Raw genomic sequence first — 13,287 nt, 5'->3', positions numbered from 1 at the left:
GCCGTGCACAAAATTACTTCCTTTTCCCCAAGAATATCTAATTCTTCTCATCTATATGAATAGAACTGTCTTCAAAATATGTCCCTAGCTTTATGGAAAAAAACAACATTCACTGATAGGCAGAACAGTGCAGTAATAGGTGAGATTAACTGAAGTTGTAAGAGCAAAAATATAATTCATTAAAGTGCAATGCCATCGTTTAATGGTCACAACCCTATCCTGGGTCATGGGACAGCTGACTTCTATTCATAGGTATTTCAGTGACCTTCTGGGTGGCCTTGGATGTATTGCTTTTTTCCTCTCTGAGAAAACTGCTGTAACAATAAATTAGTCCTGATGAACCCCTTTGCTCAGGACTCTCAAATCTACTGATGAAAACTGCCAGGGATTGTTGAGTGGATTTTTAAACTCTTACTCCACTACGGAAAACCTGTTTTGCTTTTGGTCTTGAGGCAGAGTATAAATACTGGTAAAGAGGTTATGCTTGAATCCCCTCAAATTAGGAGGTTCTCTGTTACAGTGGCAGACATCGAGTGATGTGTAGGTCATTCTTTCTTTGGCAGCAGCATCACACACTTCTCTTCATGGCTTCTAGCACTACTAGTCTTTTAAAGATACTTTACAATACACTGGATGACAAGCAGAGTTTGCTTCCAGATTTCTACAGGTGTTAACTATCCGACAGTAAAGGATTTCTCATTGCAACTTTTCTTTTTTTTTTTTTCTTCTCCGGAGTTGCACCAAATTCAGCACTCTAGTATTTATAAATATACATTATTGATATTCACTTTCAAGAATTCTCTTGCCTTTTTACTTCAATACGTTCTTGGGCTGAATAATGGTTTTCTTGAGATTGATTACAAATGGCCCTGGTTTCTAGGAAGCTTACCGCTGTTGATAAAGATCCTGACCATATTCACGTGTTTACCTGCTAGCTGCTTTGCATGACCTCCCACTTCAGAGTTGCCTTGCTTGTTGCGTGCTGCAGCAGACTTCTCTCTCTCAGCTTTGCTAGACCCATTCTCCAAGGAGGAAAGCTTTTCTGCAGCTGCTTTCTTTGCTTCCAGCTTCCTTTGCCGACAGGTCTTAACGGGCTCTGCTAACATCCTTACTTTTCGGCGAAAGGAGGTAAGGACCTGGATGCTGCCGTTCCTCTTCTTCTCCTCCTGGCCTTCAGCACTTCCAAACTCATCCACATCAGAGACTTTGTATAACGGGAGCACGTGGAGCTGCTCATCTTCTGGTGTTTGGCCAATTTCACGATTGTCTTCTCTAGTTAGTGTGCAAACCTGTAGGAAGGGTGTATTAGAGATCTGAAACACTGTCTCTGCATTTTGCCTTGCCCCGCCACTGTCAGCATTGGCATCTGGCAAGCTATTTGTAAACTACAAGTTTCTGTGCAATTTATGCATATCACAAGCCTGCAATTTCATTCCTTCCATTACTCAGTTGGATGGTGTTAGGAGAAACAGAAGGTATATGTATCTATTTCTTTTACTTGTGCTGAAATGGACATTATAGTTAGGGACTACCCTAATGTGAAATAAACTGTGATCCATCGTGCTGTGGCCAGAGAGCTAAATTAGCAGTGGGACCTGGGACTTTGTACTCACCTGAAGATTTTTTCACTACAATAGCTACCTATTAGAGATAGCGTGCAATATAACATACTGGCATTGTATTTCAGTCCCAGTCAGTGGTAGCTTCCAAGACTTTACGAAGGAGCCAACTACTGTAATGTTAATAATAAGATTTAAGAAAGTTACTGTTGTGTCATGCAGCAAGCTCATTGTGTTAGTTCCAGCTAAAACAGGTATTGGGTGGATCTTGGTGGAAAAAGATGCCGATGGACATAATCTGCAGCAAAATCATTACATCAGCTGGTTTTAGGAGGAAAGCTCAGCTGGAAATGTATATTGTATTGGTGGTGATTAACTTGACAATTAAGTCAGACCTTGGAAACAGGAAAAATTTAGTTGGAATTAAAGAGGCAGATGCTCTATTTGGTTGTAATAAGAGCTGCACTGTGAATCTAGGTAGTTGCTTCAAAAACTACAACTATGCTGATTATTCAAAACTGAAGAGTATTCTTTCTCATATTTGCCCCAACTGTATTGTCACAGAGATAGCAGGCAAGGAACAGAAATAATCCAGTACACATTGAAAACTAGCTTGCTTTTCTAGTATCTTCTACAGCCTTTGCTGTACATGCTAGAAATCAAAACTGAAGAGAGTAAAGAGTGCATGTACAATGCAAAGGATGGCAAGTCTTGCAGACTTTCTGCTCATCCCAAGCAGGAATAAAATTCAAAACTTTCAAAACCCTCTTGGAAAGAAGTTGTTTGTTTCCACTTTATTAGAAGATATAATCCAAAGTTGTTAGAAAAGAAGTATTTCAAGGGGACAAATACAAACCATTTTGTGCCAGCAACACAGAAACAGGCATTTCAGCCCTGTTGGGATCTTCTTTCCATTGTCTTCACAGTTCCTCTTTCACCAGTTCTGTATTAAACCTTTCTTTAATACAGTATCTCAGTTGAAAGAAAAATTGTGTAGGGGAAAATAAGCTAGCTCACTTACTGCTTATTGTTTCTGGGTTTTTTAGCAATCTGCATTAGGCAGGTGTAAATTTAAACAGGAGGGAGATAACGTATTGAAGACACGAGGTGAGTGCTGGAGTAAGGAGGCTGTTACACGTCACAGACTTACCAGAGTGCTCCCGTTCTGCATGTTGTGCAAGTCTCTGTGAGCATGAGCACAGAAGTCCAGGCAGGCAGTGACCCCTGAGAATGGGCGACCTTCTTTTAAACCCAGGCGACACTCAGGTGCTCTGTGTTCGTACTCGATCTGGAGAGACAGGACAGGTGTCACTGCAGCCGAGCTGGATGCTCCAGAATTAGCACCCAACTAGCAATGAATGCTCCGCTGTGACAACGTGCAGGTCTCCCTAACGTCTTGGAGGTGACAACAAACAGATCTTGAAGGCACATCAAATGAAGCAATTTGATGGCAATTTCGTATCCATGCTTCATTCCTCACTGCTTTGTTCCCTGTTACCTTCTCTGGCATGATTGTGAAATTAGCCAATAACACTTTTCCTCATGTATTACTTTTGATTTTCTGCCAGTGGTTGGTGTTTTTACATGACAAATGCAGCGCACAGTTTCCGTGACTGGCACTGTGAGAGTGATATGTTTGTGCAGACTGGAAGTATACCAAGCTATTAAGGGAAAATGGCTGTAGAAAACTGACTTCAGAATTACTTCATGAAAAATAATAATTTGCTTTTTGATTTGTAATATTTTGGCATGCTAAACATGTATTTCATTAGCTTAAGTACAACTCTAACCCCTGACTAAAAAGAGAGAGAATTCAGTCCAGACAGTATTTTGTACCCATGCACTCATTATTAAGGAGATTTATAAAGAATTCATAATGCAACAATAAATCTAACATAAAAAGAAAGGATTTTTTAATGGAAGATCAAGCCTTAGAAAAATGATGGTTTTATATTTTATTTAGAAAATTAAAAAAATGAAAACACATTTGTAAAATGCTTTGCTGAAATTCCTGAATCTTTCAAGTGAATACACAAAACATCTACACTTAGTGGAACTTAATGGATCCCATTTTAAGTTAAGGTTAAGTCAGAAGTTTTGCCAAGTCTTGATTCAACATCACTAAAAATACATCGTTTGTTCACACACGTTTAATTTTTAAATTTGAATTATTTACTTCCCTGGAATTTGAAAATAAAAGCAGAGCAAAACTTGAAATGTGTAAACTTCTTTGGAATTAAAAGTGAGTGGTCTGAAATGTTAGCCAGACTATAATTGTCTGATTATACTATATTGGTGCAACTGCTCTCTGAGATGTTCTGTTGGGTCCAGTTGGGAAAGCAGACCCTTTAATCCAGAAGCAGTCCAGATTTGGATTAGAATATATCCAAGAATTTGAAATTTCAGAATTTGAAAAGTGATTGGTTTTAGGGCTTTTCGTTTTTAGAACCTTTTACAATATCATACAAATTAGAACTTGATAATCTCTCTTTAAAGCCACTGACCATAGCTTGATGACGGTTTCCCCAAAAATACAAGGTCTGTGGGAATCTTCTGAAACAGGCCAAACTATATACATGCCTAATTACATAAGGTAAAAATTGAAGCTTGTAAAAACATGTTTTTTCAATAAATGTTGGGGAAGACCACAGCCTACTTGGAGAAAAGTTCTTTTGTGAATTTTAGTGGGAAAAAAAAGCAGCCCAAGCAAAGAACCATTTTATTGTTCACCACCCCCTCATTTTTTCTTCTTCCTCTTCCTTTTTTCTCTTGCAGAATGTCTCTCAGATATTTGGACAGATAACCACAACTAGTGGGCACACAGCCATAGTTTTCTCCATAGTGAGTCTTCAAATATTATCTGATCAGGTAAGTAAAGCTGGCAAAGTCCATACCGAATCTGCTTACCCTGTCTAACTGCTACTAAATATGCAGTAAAGGAGTGAATTTTACAGTAGATAATAATGGACAGTTCTGTGTTCGTTTACTGTTTCTGTTACAGTTGAAAGTCTGTCTTGTGCTGGTTGCATAATGCTGTCAACAGGGAAGCAAGATGATGTCACAGCTTGCAGTAGATGTTGATAGTTTGGAAACTGTAAATTCTGTGAATGTTCATAATAGTAGGGAACCCGAGCAATGAAAACGAAGGCCAGCAGTTATATGTTTGCAAGTGGTATGTTGTCAAATTTTGATGTAACTATCTGAAAGACGTTTGGTAATGAAATGTAGATGAGACACAGCCACACTGGTAACATCATCAAGGCTCTGAATGTGCTTGTGTCTGCAAACAGTTGATACACAGAAAATACACGCGCACAATCCCCTCATGCAACAAGGCTGGTACAGGCACTTGTGTGCATACACAGGGCTCAGTGTGTTCAAATATAAAACTTCCCTTAAAAAGCATGTTTATCATGGCTATTTTGGTGAAAACTAAATTCATCTGCTGCTTGAGAGAGCAGAAGTTAAACTGTGGCTTCAGGACTGGAGTGCAGTATGATGTGCTGCCTTCTGGCACTGTTGCCAATCTCACGCCATCTTCATGGCAGTTTTGCTAGTTTAGGTGGTAACTCCTGCTAAATCCAAAAATTTGTGTGTTACAGCTGAAGACTGAAGTAATTTTACTGTGTTGATGTAGCGAAGTTATTAGTTCTATTTAGTGGACCAAATTCTGCTAGTTTTACTTGTGAAAGCATTTTTAGTGGAATTGTTCATTTCCATTTGTCTTTTCCCTCATGACAAAGAAATGCTGGCACAAAATATACATAATGGTTTGTTGCAAGGCTGAAGCACTAGGAAGGGTGGTAAAAATCAGGTTATTCCCATGACTTCTCCATTTCCTTTTTTCCCCTATCATACCTGGTTGTTATATGCATCGGGTGCAAGCTTCTTGTAGGTGGGTGCCATCAGGGTTGACAGATTCTGCAAATTGGATTCTAGTTTTTCTTCCTGTTAGGAGATGAAATAGAGTTCAATGACATTTCCATACTGTATGCCTGGGATCTAAGCAGTTAGGCTCTTTACACAATTATGTTTACTCTGATGCTTGTGCAAAGGCCTAGACCATTATCATTCTTGATTAGACAGCAACTGTTGTGAATCTCCTTTTAATTTTATTGTTCCACAGCCCTTAAAGGAATGAAGCAATTAAAGCAGAGTAGTAGGATCTTTGCAAGAGGATATCGTATACTGTAATCATAATTTGTTCTGTATTAAGAAGAATCACATTCTTCATTATGAAGGTGTTTTAGATCTAACTGTGGTAATCCTCATTATTTTCCCTATTGGAGTTTTGGGAAAATAACATCCTTCAGAAAGCTTGAGAGATATAACATCAGAATGGTCCATCAAGTAAATCTAGCTAATTTAAGAGTTTTGCACATTGCAATGACAGTACTTTGAAACCCTGAAATATCTGTATGTGCAGCAATTTAAAAATATTGTAATATTTCAGCCTTCAAAAACTTCCCAGTTCTTAAGCAATGAAGAATCATGGATGCGTCTAGTAATTGGTGATATGGAGGTAGGAATTACCACATTTCTTTTTTTCTGTAAGATGTACACTCTCAAAATAAAAGACTCTTTAAAAATAAAGAAATCTAATAACATGCTCCAGAGTTTTTCCCTATCCTCTCAGGATGAGACTCCCAAATTCAAACCCTCACTTTGCGAGGCCCTTATTTTTAATTTCAAGTGCATAAAGAACAGTGGCATATTGGAGTGATATACTTGTTTTTAGGAGTGTTTGTATTTTAGGAGGGTGTGAAGAACTGTGAAAAAACAGGTTTCAGAGAAGCATGTGTTTGGTTTGTAGCTCCTACCATGGGACCATATCCCAGTTTGTGAGTCTAAAATGACATTATGAAATTGTCAAAAAATATCTCGCTGTGACCTTGTGGCTGCTGCAGGAATTTGGAGCTTTTGTATGGCCTGTAGGTTACCATTTATTAATGTAACTTCTAGTTTCTATTGGTGAGACTCCTATTTGTGCTGACTAAATTTGCATGTGTTTTCCAGAAACCAGACTGGGCCACTGGAGCTTCACATGAATCGCTGGAGGTGTCCAGGAGTTGCTGCAGTCATAAGTTTAGAGGTATACTGTGTCCAGGCTAAGGTCAACGTCTGTTACTCTGACGCATTTTAAACATGTGCCAGTTTGCTGTAACACAGAGTCCAGTCTGGAAACATTCAGTGGGGCAGGACTGTATGTAGAATGAGTCTTCCCATCTTCTTCTTCCTATTATCCTCTCAGAGTTTCGTCATGTTTGTCTCCATTGAACCAGTCTGCTCTGGTTCCCAGTGGCAGTGTTATGTGCCATTAGCTGGTAAACCTTCCAGGGTGCCACTGGGGAATGCCCAATTGCAGGGCTAATACAGCCAGAATTATTCAGGTCATGCCCTCTCCTCTAACTGGGAAAGCCTGCAAACATAGTTTCAAGTCTCAGGGCTTTTACCAGCTGTCAGAATTTGGACAGTCAATTCAGCTGGCTCAGTGACTGAAATCAATCGTTTTTGACTGGCAGTTATTTAATTATCCTACTTGTACACCATCCAGGGAGGCCTCTGGCCCCTGGTCTCTTGTACTGTATCTCTATTTACAGAGTGACAGAAAACATTTCCTTGCAAACGAGGCTCATTTTAGAAATGGACACCAACCTCTTTTGGGTCGTCCCCCATCAGCTTAAACTTTCTTGGAATCTTGCTTCTGGCAAACTTACAACCATTGTAGTACATGCTCCAGGAGCAACCAAAGGAAAATGAAGCACCACAAGTTTCAGGGTCCAGCCCTTGACATGCACAAGTCCGTCTAGAAGAGAATACAGCTGTTAGCAGCAGACAGGTCACCCTGGAGCATTCCCGCAGTGGGCATCGGCGTTCCGCCAGCTCTGCGGGGAATCAGGGCTACAGATCGTCTTCCATCAGTAAAAAATGAAGAAATGGAAAAGGGAGGTTTACACACTATAGCAGAAAAATTTATCATAGTGAATAATTTCATGGTTACAAAGCAGGGTCTATGGGGTTTGTACACTTCTGTGAGAAACTCAGCTTTGCTTGGAAGAGGATATGTTTGTGTGGTGCCTTGTTAGGTACTGATATTCATGGCACCTGAGGGGCTTATGCTGACAGCACTGCAAGAATGTGGGAGCCCTCTGGCAGGGGCTGAGCAATAATTTTTGAAATACGACTCTACCCATGAAGTCAAAGTAACACACAGTGACAGCTATGGTAATTTTGGTCTAAATGTTCTTCTCTCTCAGAAAGGCATGGGAAAATGATACAGTGCAATTTGCTTATACTGAGGCTGGCTTCTCTAGGCTTACAGTATGATTCAATGCATCTAGCTTTTATTTCAGGGTTGAAGTATCTGCTATCCTGGCCCCTGCTGAGATGCTTCACAACTCTGGGAAGATATTTTTTCCTATTTATAGGAATGTTTATTTTGCTTTTCTTACAAGGTTTGTGGGCTTCCAAACCACCTGAAATAGCTGAGAAGGTTATACATGTTTCAGGGTAATAGCATGAGCAGAGGTGCTGGGTCCAGGGCTGACGATGGGGCTGCAAGTTTGGTGAGCACCCCCTTTGCTCCACTTACTCTTCGTTTAGGGCGCACCGCCGGTTCGTGAGCGTGCCGTACTTCCTCAGGGTGTCGGTGAGTTCGGAGTACAGCTTGTCAGCCAGGCTTGTTGGGATTCCCTCCCAGACCAGGATGAGAATCACGATCACGGCCGTCTCACACGTGTGGCCTGCTCGCTCGCGCACCAAGCAGAGCAGCTTTTCCTCCTGACTGCTTCTGCGGACTACCTGCATGCACAGCAACACACACCCCAGAGCCCCAACACAAACAGTGCATTTCTTAATGGGTAGAGCAGGAGAATTGGACACCTCAGCATTAGTGCGTGTGTGTGGAGGTTACTTTTGTCTTCCTCTTTGTTTCTGGCATTTTGTGATGTAGGCCAGGGCTACCCTTTCTGTTTAAAGAAGCTGACTCTTAAGAGGTTGACTGATGGCATGGAAAGCCATGGTGGTGGAAAACAGCTTTGTAAAGGTATTCTCTGTGCTCTGATTCAGCAGGAGTACTCTCCTGAATCTGTGTTATGGTTGTGGCCCAGTTTGATTGGTGAGCAAAAGGAAGTGAGCAGTGAGGTGTCTCCCCGCACAGAACTGGATTGTGGACACCTGTTCTTAGGGCAGGAACTGGACATGGAAGCTCTCTCCCCTTCCAACTTAAGCAGCTAAATTTGTAATCAACCTCACTGTTTTGTGACTCGCTCTTACTACATATAGACATTACAGTGACGAGAGGAAAGCAGTAGATAATTTTAAAATAAGACAGGATCCTTCCAGTAGCATAAGCAGTAAGCGCATTTCTGAAAAAAAAAGGTGCAGTCTGGCATGCATAAAGATTATAATAATGCATCAGTTTTTCCTCATCTTGTCTTTCCCCAGCCAATCCAAACCACTCAGTAATTTGTGCCAAAGTACAACAGTGTTTGACAAGAGGATGCCCTAACACCTCTCTCAAACTGGGAGTATTTTAAAATACCCTATTTTAAAAACATTACAGTGTGCACTTACTGGACATACTTGTAAGCTAAAATTAAACAGCAATGCAAATGTCTGGTGTTGTGAATCTTAAATCTAAGCAAAAGTGCCTTTTTTCTTAGGTTTTCATATCTTTAAGCCACATTTTAGTCTCGCTATTCACCGTGCAACAAGTAAATGGAGTGAGAGATGGGTGGGAGCAGGCTACAGGCATCCTGTAGTACTGCTGCCATTGAGCTATTTTAAGTTTCATGGTGTCAGCTCACAGTAGGACATGTCACTGCTTTCAGCTTACATAAACCATCATACTGAACTGGATTAATTTGTGTACATCACTTACCCATTTAGCAATTGGACATCCTTGAGAACTTTTGCCTTCTTTCCCAGTGTAGACAACTCTCTCAATCCTTATAGCTTTACCCTTCTGTCCAAATCTTAAACAAACAAAAATATGTACAGTAAGCAGATTCATTTGGTTCTGCATGAACACTGAAAAGATGGAGCACATTTGCCAGTCTTATGTTAGAAAAATAAACTATGAATTACAGGGAAAGGTGTGCAGTGTGGTTTATTTTGCTGATTTTATTAGAGTAGTGTATTGATATATTAAGAGAGGCAAATGTCTTTATATATCACATGCATGGGTAAAAATTTTCAATATTACATTAATATTTCCAAACTTTTTAACCATTTCTTTAGAGCATTTGTTATAGATGACATTTTGAAAAGTGGATTTTAAAAAAAAAAAAAAATTTATTTTGGTGAGGAATTTTATATTTTTCTTTTATTTCTGGGTGAAAGTTTTTTCTCTGAAATGTACATAATTAAGTTGTCATGGAACAGTTGGCATGCAATAGTTACTCTACTGATTTTCTGTGCTTGTTTCTGGCTTAGATAAAGTGTGAATCAGTTAAATCATTAATTTGCATCATATCTATTTTATTTACTTCATCATCTGCTCATAAATTGTTTCTTATTTACTTCTACCCGACTTCTATACTTCAGTTAAGATCACAAGGTGCCCTCAAATGATGCCATTTGTGTGTGTCTTTTAGTGACCAAGGTGGGCAAGCTCAGTTCTTGCTGAAGCATTTAGTCAAGGTGATTATGCTGTCAAGGCAGAATCCAGCTCCATGTGCAAGGAATGCTGTTACCCAGAGCAAATGGGATCTGCTTTCCATGTCCTCTAATGTGGAATTAGAGGTGGAAATATGTGGCAAACACCAAGTGAAGCAAATCTTGACTCAGTAACAAGTGTCAGACCTGTTAGGCTGTTTGCATCTCAGGTCTCAGGGGAGGCCAAGAGCCAGAAACTGCAGTGACTGCAGCGTTACAGACTGATCTGTGAATTACTGAGTGTTACAGACTCAGCTGCATGTTGTGGACTGGGCAAACTGCACGTCCATCACCATTTCTTGAATTCTGCCACTCTCATTGGCGTTACCCTTTTCTTTTTAAAAGCCAAGAGTGGAGACTAAACTACAGTCTCCTTGTTCTTTGCCTGTTACCTATAGAGCAGTCAAGATAGTTCCTTCCTGTTATGCAGCCATTTAATGATGCCTTGGGAACTTCTGACCTTTTTTCCCTCTTGTTTTTGCACTAAAATCTTGGTGACATATTTAAGGGTCAATATTTGTATTTAAAGTTTTGTCCTGTCAAGGAAATGAAAAATGCTTATTTTTAGATGTGATCTCATTGTGCAGTTTCAGTGTCACAGGAAATTATACAAATAAAATCTAGTTGTAGTACACATGTTCTGCAGGCAACTGTTAGGTCACTTTTTCCTACTTAGGCTTGCATGTTAGTATTTTTTTGCTTCTTTAATTAACCACATTAAAAAAACATTTTTAAATCTTAACATTTTCTATCAGTTTTCTCATCTGGATTGCAGGACAACTGTGCAGATGCCTCTATAGAAACATGTTGTACATTACACACTAGAAATGAAATGGACTTTGTCTCAAATATTTTCAGCTGTCACAAAGGAATTTGTGCCTGATGTTTGTCATGCTTGCTTTCAGGCAAAAGCTGACTGGCTTTAAAACTGGAGCAAAACTCACTGAGCATGAAGTAGGAACTGGGAGAAGGAAGAGGTAAAATGTATGTATCCACTGTGGATTCTGCAAGAAATTAGTTCTGGTATAACTAAAATATTAATTATACGCCTAAATCCAAATGCTGATACCTTAGAAGTCAATCCATATTCAAGGGAAGCCAGGTGAAAAGTACTTCAGTTGTGATTAGTGTCACCAACTGCACACATATCTTTATAATGAAGGCTTTTTTTTTTCTTTTTTTTACTTAGGGATACAAAATTAACTGTTGAAGAGTTCTGGAGCTCTTCAGTCAGGGAATTACACAGTTCATACCATGTGAACAGTTGAAAATTAGCCATTGTTCAAGTGGCAGCCGCTATACTCTCCTGAACCTGGCTGAGAAGATGCATGCTATCTACAATCTCTCAGGATTTCCTTCTGCCAACATGAAATGAAATGGGAAAAAAAAAGAAAAAAGTGAAGTCAATATTAAGGATGAAAAATTACATTCCAAAGTAAAAAAAATGAAAGAGTTTCATCTCTAATAATTGATGTTATGACAGGAATGACTTTCCTCTTATTTATTATTTGTAAATACTAAAGAATGAACCAGTCAGTGGGAGCTCTGGAGGTAACAAATTGTAAAGAGCTTCTCCAGAGAGTCAGTGTTCACCCTCCTTTCACAGAAAGAAGCTGATTTATGTAGCTTACATGCATCTGAGCTGCTCTCAAAGCTAAAAACAATTATTGGGGCAAGCCCTGCCCAGGAGTCACAGGGAAGGAAGTACTAAAAAAGAGAAAGGACCTTAGAACTTAATCTGAAGGGTTTAATAGGCTCCAAGTGGCCCATGGTTGTACAGTGATGAGCCAAGCCAACAGACTTTGCTAAGAAATGGTGCTCCTTAGCTCAGACACAGCAATGCAATAATGCCCACTTGCTTTTGGTTCTGCAATTAGCTGCAGCTTCATTGCAGTTCTGGAGTCCAAATTTTTTCGGTACAGGTTCCCATCTGTCTCTGACTTACTGAAGTTTTTTGTTTGCTTCTTTGTTCAGGGGGGAACTGAGTTCCCAGGTACCTCTAAAAATCTGGTCATTACTGTGTGCCCACCAAAAGCTACAAGTAATGCAGAATTCACAGGGCAGAAGTCACTTTTCTGAAAGCTTTTAATTTAAATACCTTAGAAAGGGTGATGGTTTTTGCACTTACGCGTGTTTTTAAATAGCACAGATCATGTATCTATTCTGTGCCTTTAAAAATTCCTGATTTGGTTGGCATTGATGTAATAAATACATCACGGGATGAAACATGATAACAGGGATTGTCCTTAATCAAGATAAGACTGGGTTTGTGCAATACTACAAGGAAGGGGATGTTTTTTCACAAAACCGCTTATCGATTCCTGGGCTGAAATCCTATCCAACAATTTTGTGGCACTCCTCTGGACGTGACCAAGTCAGATTTAGCCCTTTAGGGATGTACTATATATTTAGTAATTCAGTGAGGGGGAACTAATGTTGAAGTGTGGTGTTCTGCTCTTCATCCTCCTTCTACATTCTGGCATTCTCCTGCCCAGAGGGAACCACCAGCTCCATGCCTGCTTTTGCAGCCATTGCCAACCGTCCTGCTTGGCAGACTGGTGAATACTTGTTCCGGCTTGGCTTTGCTGGCGTCTGTCTCAAAGTGTGCAGCCTGTGCCAGCCAGCAGACTATTAGCCCTGTCAAATATTGTGACTCTCTGGTGAATAGCACAGTGCGTCATGTTGGCAACACTGGAGTAGCTAAGCCTACAAGTAATTACTTGATTTGCAGTTGTTTATTTCTTTATGTGCAAAAGCTGGAAAAATTCTGACATCCACAAAAGGATAAATGTTAATCTGCTCTGTGCCTTTGCACTAATTACCTTTCTTCCATGATTTCTCTAATAGCTGCCACATTAGGACCGGCTCCTAGATGGGTATAGAAAGGACCTTCATCTTTTTCAATAATTTGCTCTGTTTAAAACAAAATAAAGGGTTATTACTTTGAAGCTTAATTCTTTAATGTAAAATGTCACATTGCAAAGCTTACACCTAGCTTGTTGGAATACTGCTGTATGGGTCTGGGGTCAAAGTTTTCAAACACTAAGGTCTAAAGTATGCCCATGCAATT

The 13,287-nt window shown here is 39.8% G+C and overlaps 1 protein-coding gene and 1 long non-coding RNA gene across 3 annotated transcripts in view; one reads left to right on the top strand and one right to left on the bottom strand.

Annotated features, from left to right (window-relative positions):
- Positions 1–13,287, bottom strand: part of TET2 (tet methylcytosine dioxygenase 2) — a 71,617-nt gene that overhangs the window by 5,142 nt on the left and 53,188 nt on the right. For both annotated transcript variants that reach the window (XM_064652032.1, XM_064652033.1), the window contains exons 3-9: positions 13,040–13,130; positions 9,442–9,535; positions 8,152–8,360; positions 7,215–7,365; positions 5,418–5,507; positions 2,710–2,847; positions 929–1,289 (exon numbers count right to left, since the gene is read on the bottom strand). In XM_064652032.1, coding sequence (XP_064508102.1) covers positions 929–1,289; positions 2,710–2,847; positions 5,418–5,507; positions 7,215–7,365; positions 8,152–8,360; positions 9,442–9,535; positions 13,040–13,130 — 1,134 coding nt within the window. The remainder of the gene's footprint in view (positions 1–928; positions 1,290–2,709; positions 2,848–5,417; positions 5,508–7,214; positions 7,366–8,151; positions 8,361–9,441; positions 9,536–13,039; positions 13,131–13,287) is intronic.
- LOC135412993 (uncharacterized) overlaps positions 1–13,287 on the top strand; it is a 66,531-nt gene that overhangs the window by 30,804 nt on the left and 22,440 nt on the right. The window contains exons 2-4 of the long non-coding RNA XR_010430062.1: positions 4,335–4,427; positions 6,013–6,081; positions 6,576–13,287. The exon at positions 6,576–13,287 is cut by the window's right edge and continues 22,440 nt beyond it. This is a non-coding gene — a long non-coding RNA (uncharacterized LOC135412993). The remainder of the gene's footprint in view (positions 1–4,334; positions 4,428–6,012; positions 6,082–6,575) is intronic.

Source organism: Pseudopipra pipra, chromosome 4, assembly GCF_036250125.1.
Source record: "Pseudopipra pipra isolate bDixPip1 chromosome 4, bDixPip1.hap1, whole genome shotgun sequence".
Taxonomy (NCBI): Eukaryota; Metazoa; Chordata; class Aves; order Passeriformes; family Pipridae; genus Pseudopipra; species Pseudopipra pipra.
This window is presented reverse-complemented; position numbering and strand designations above follow the sequence as displayed.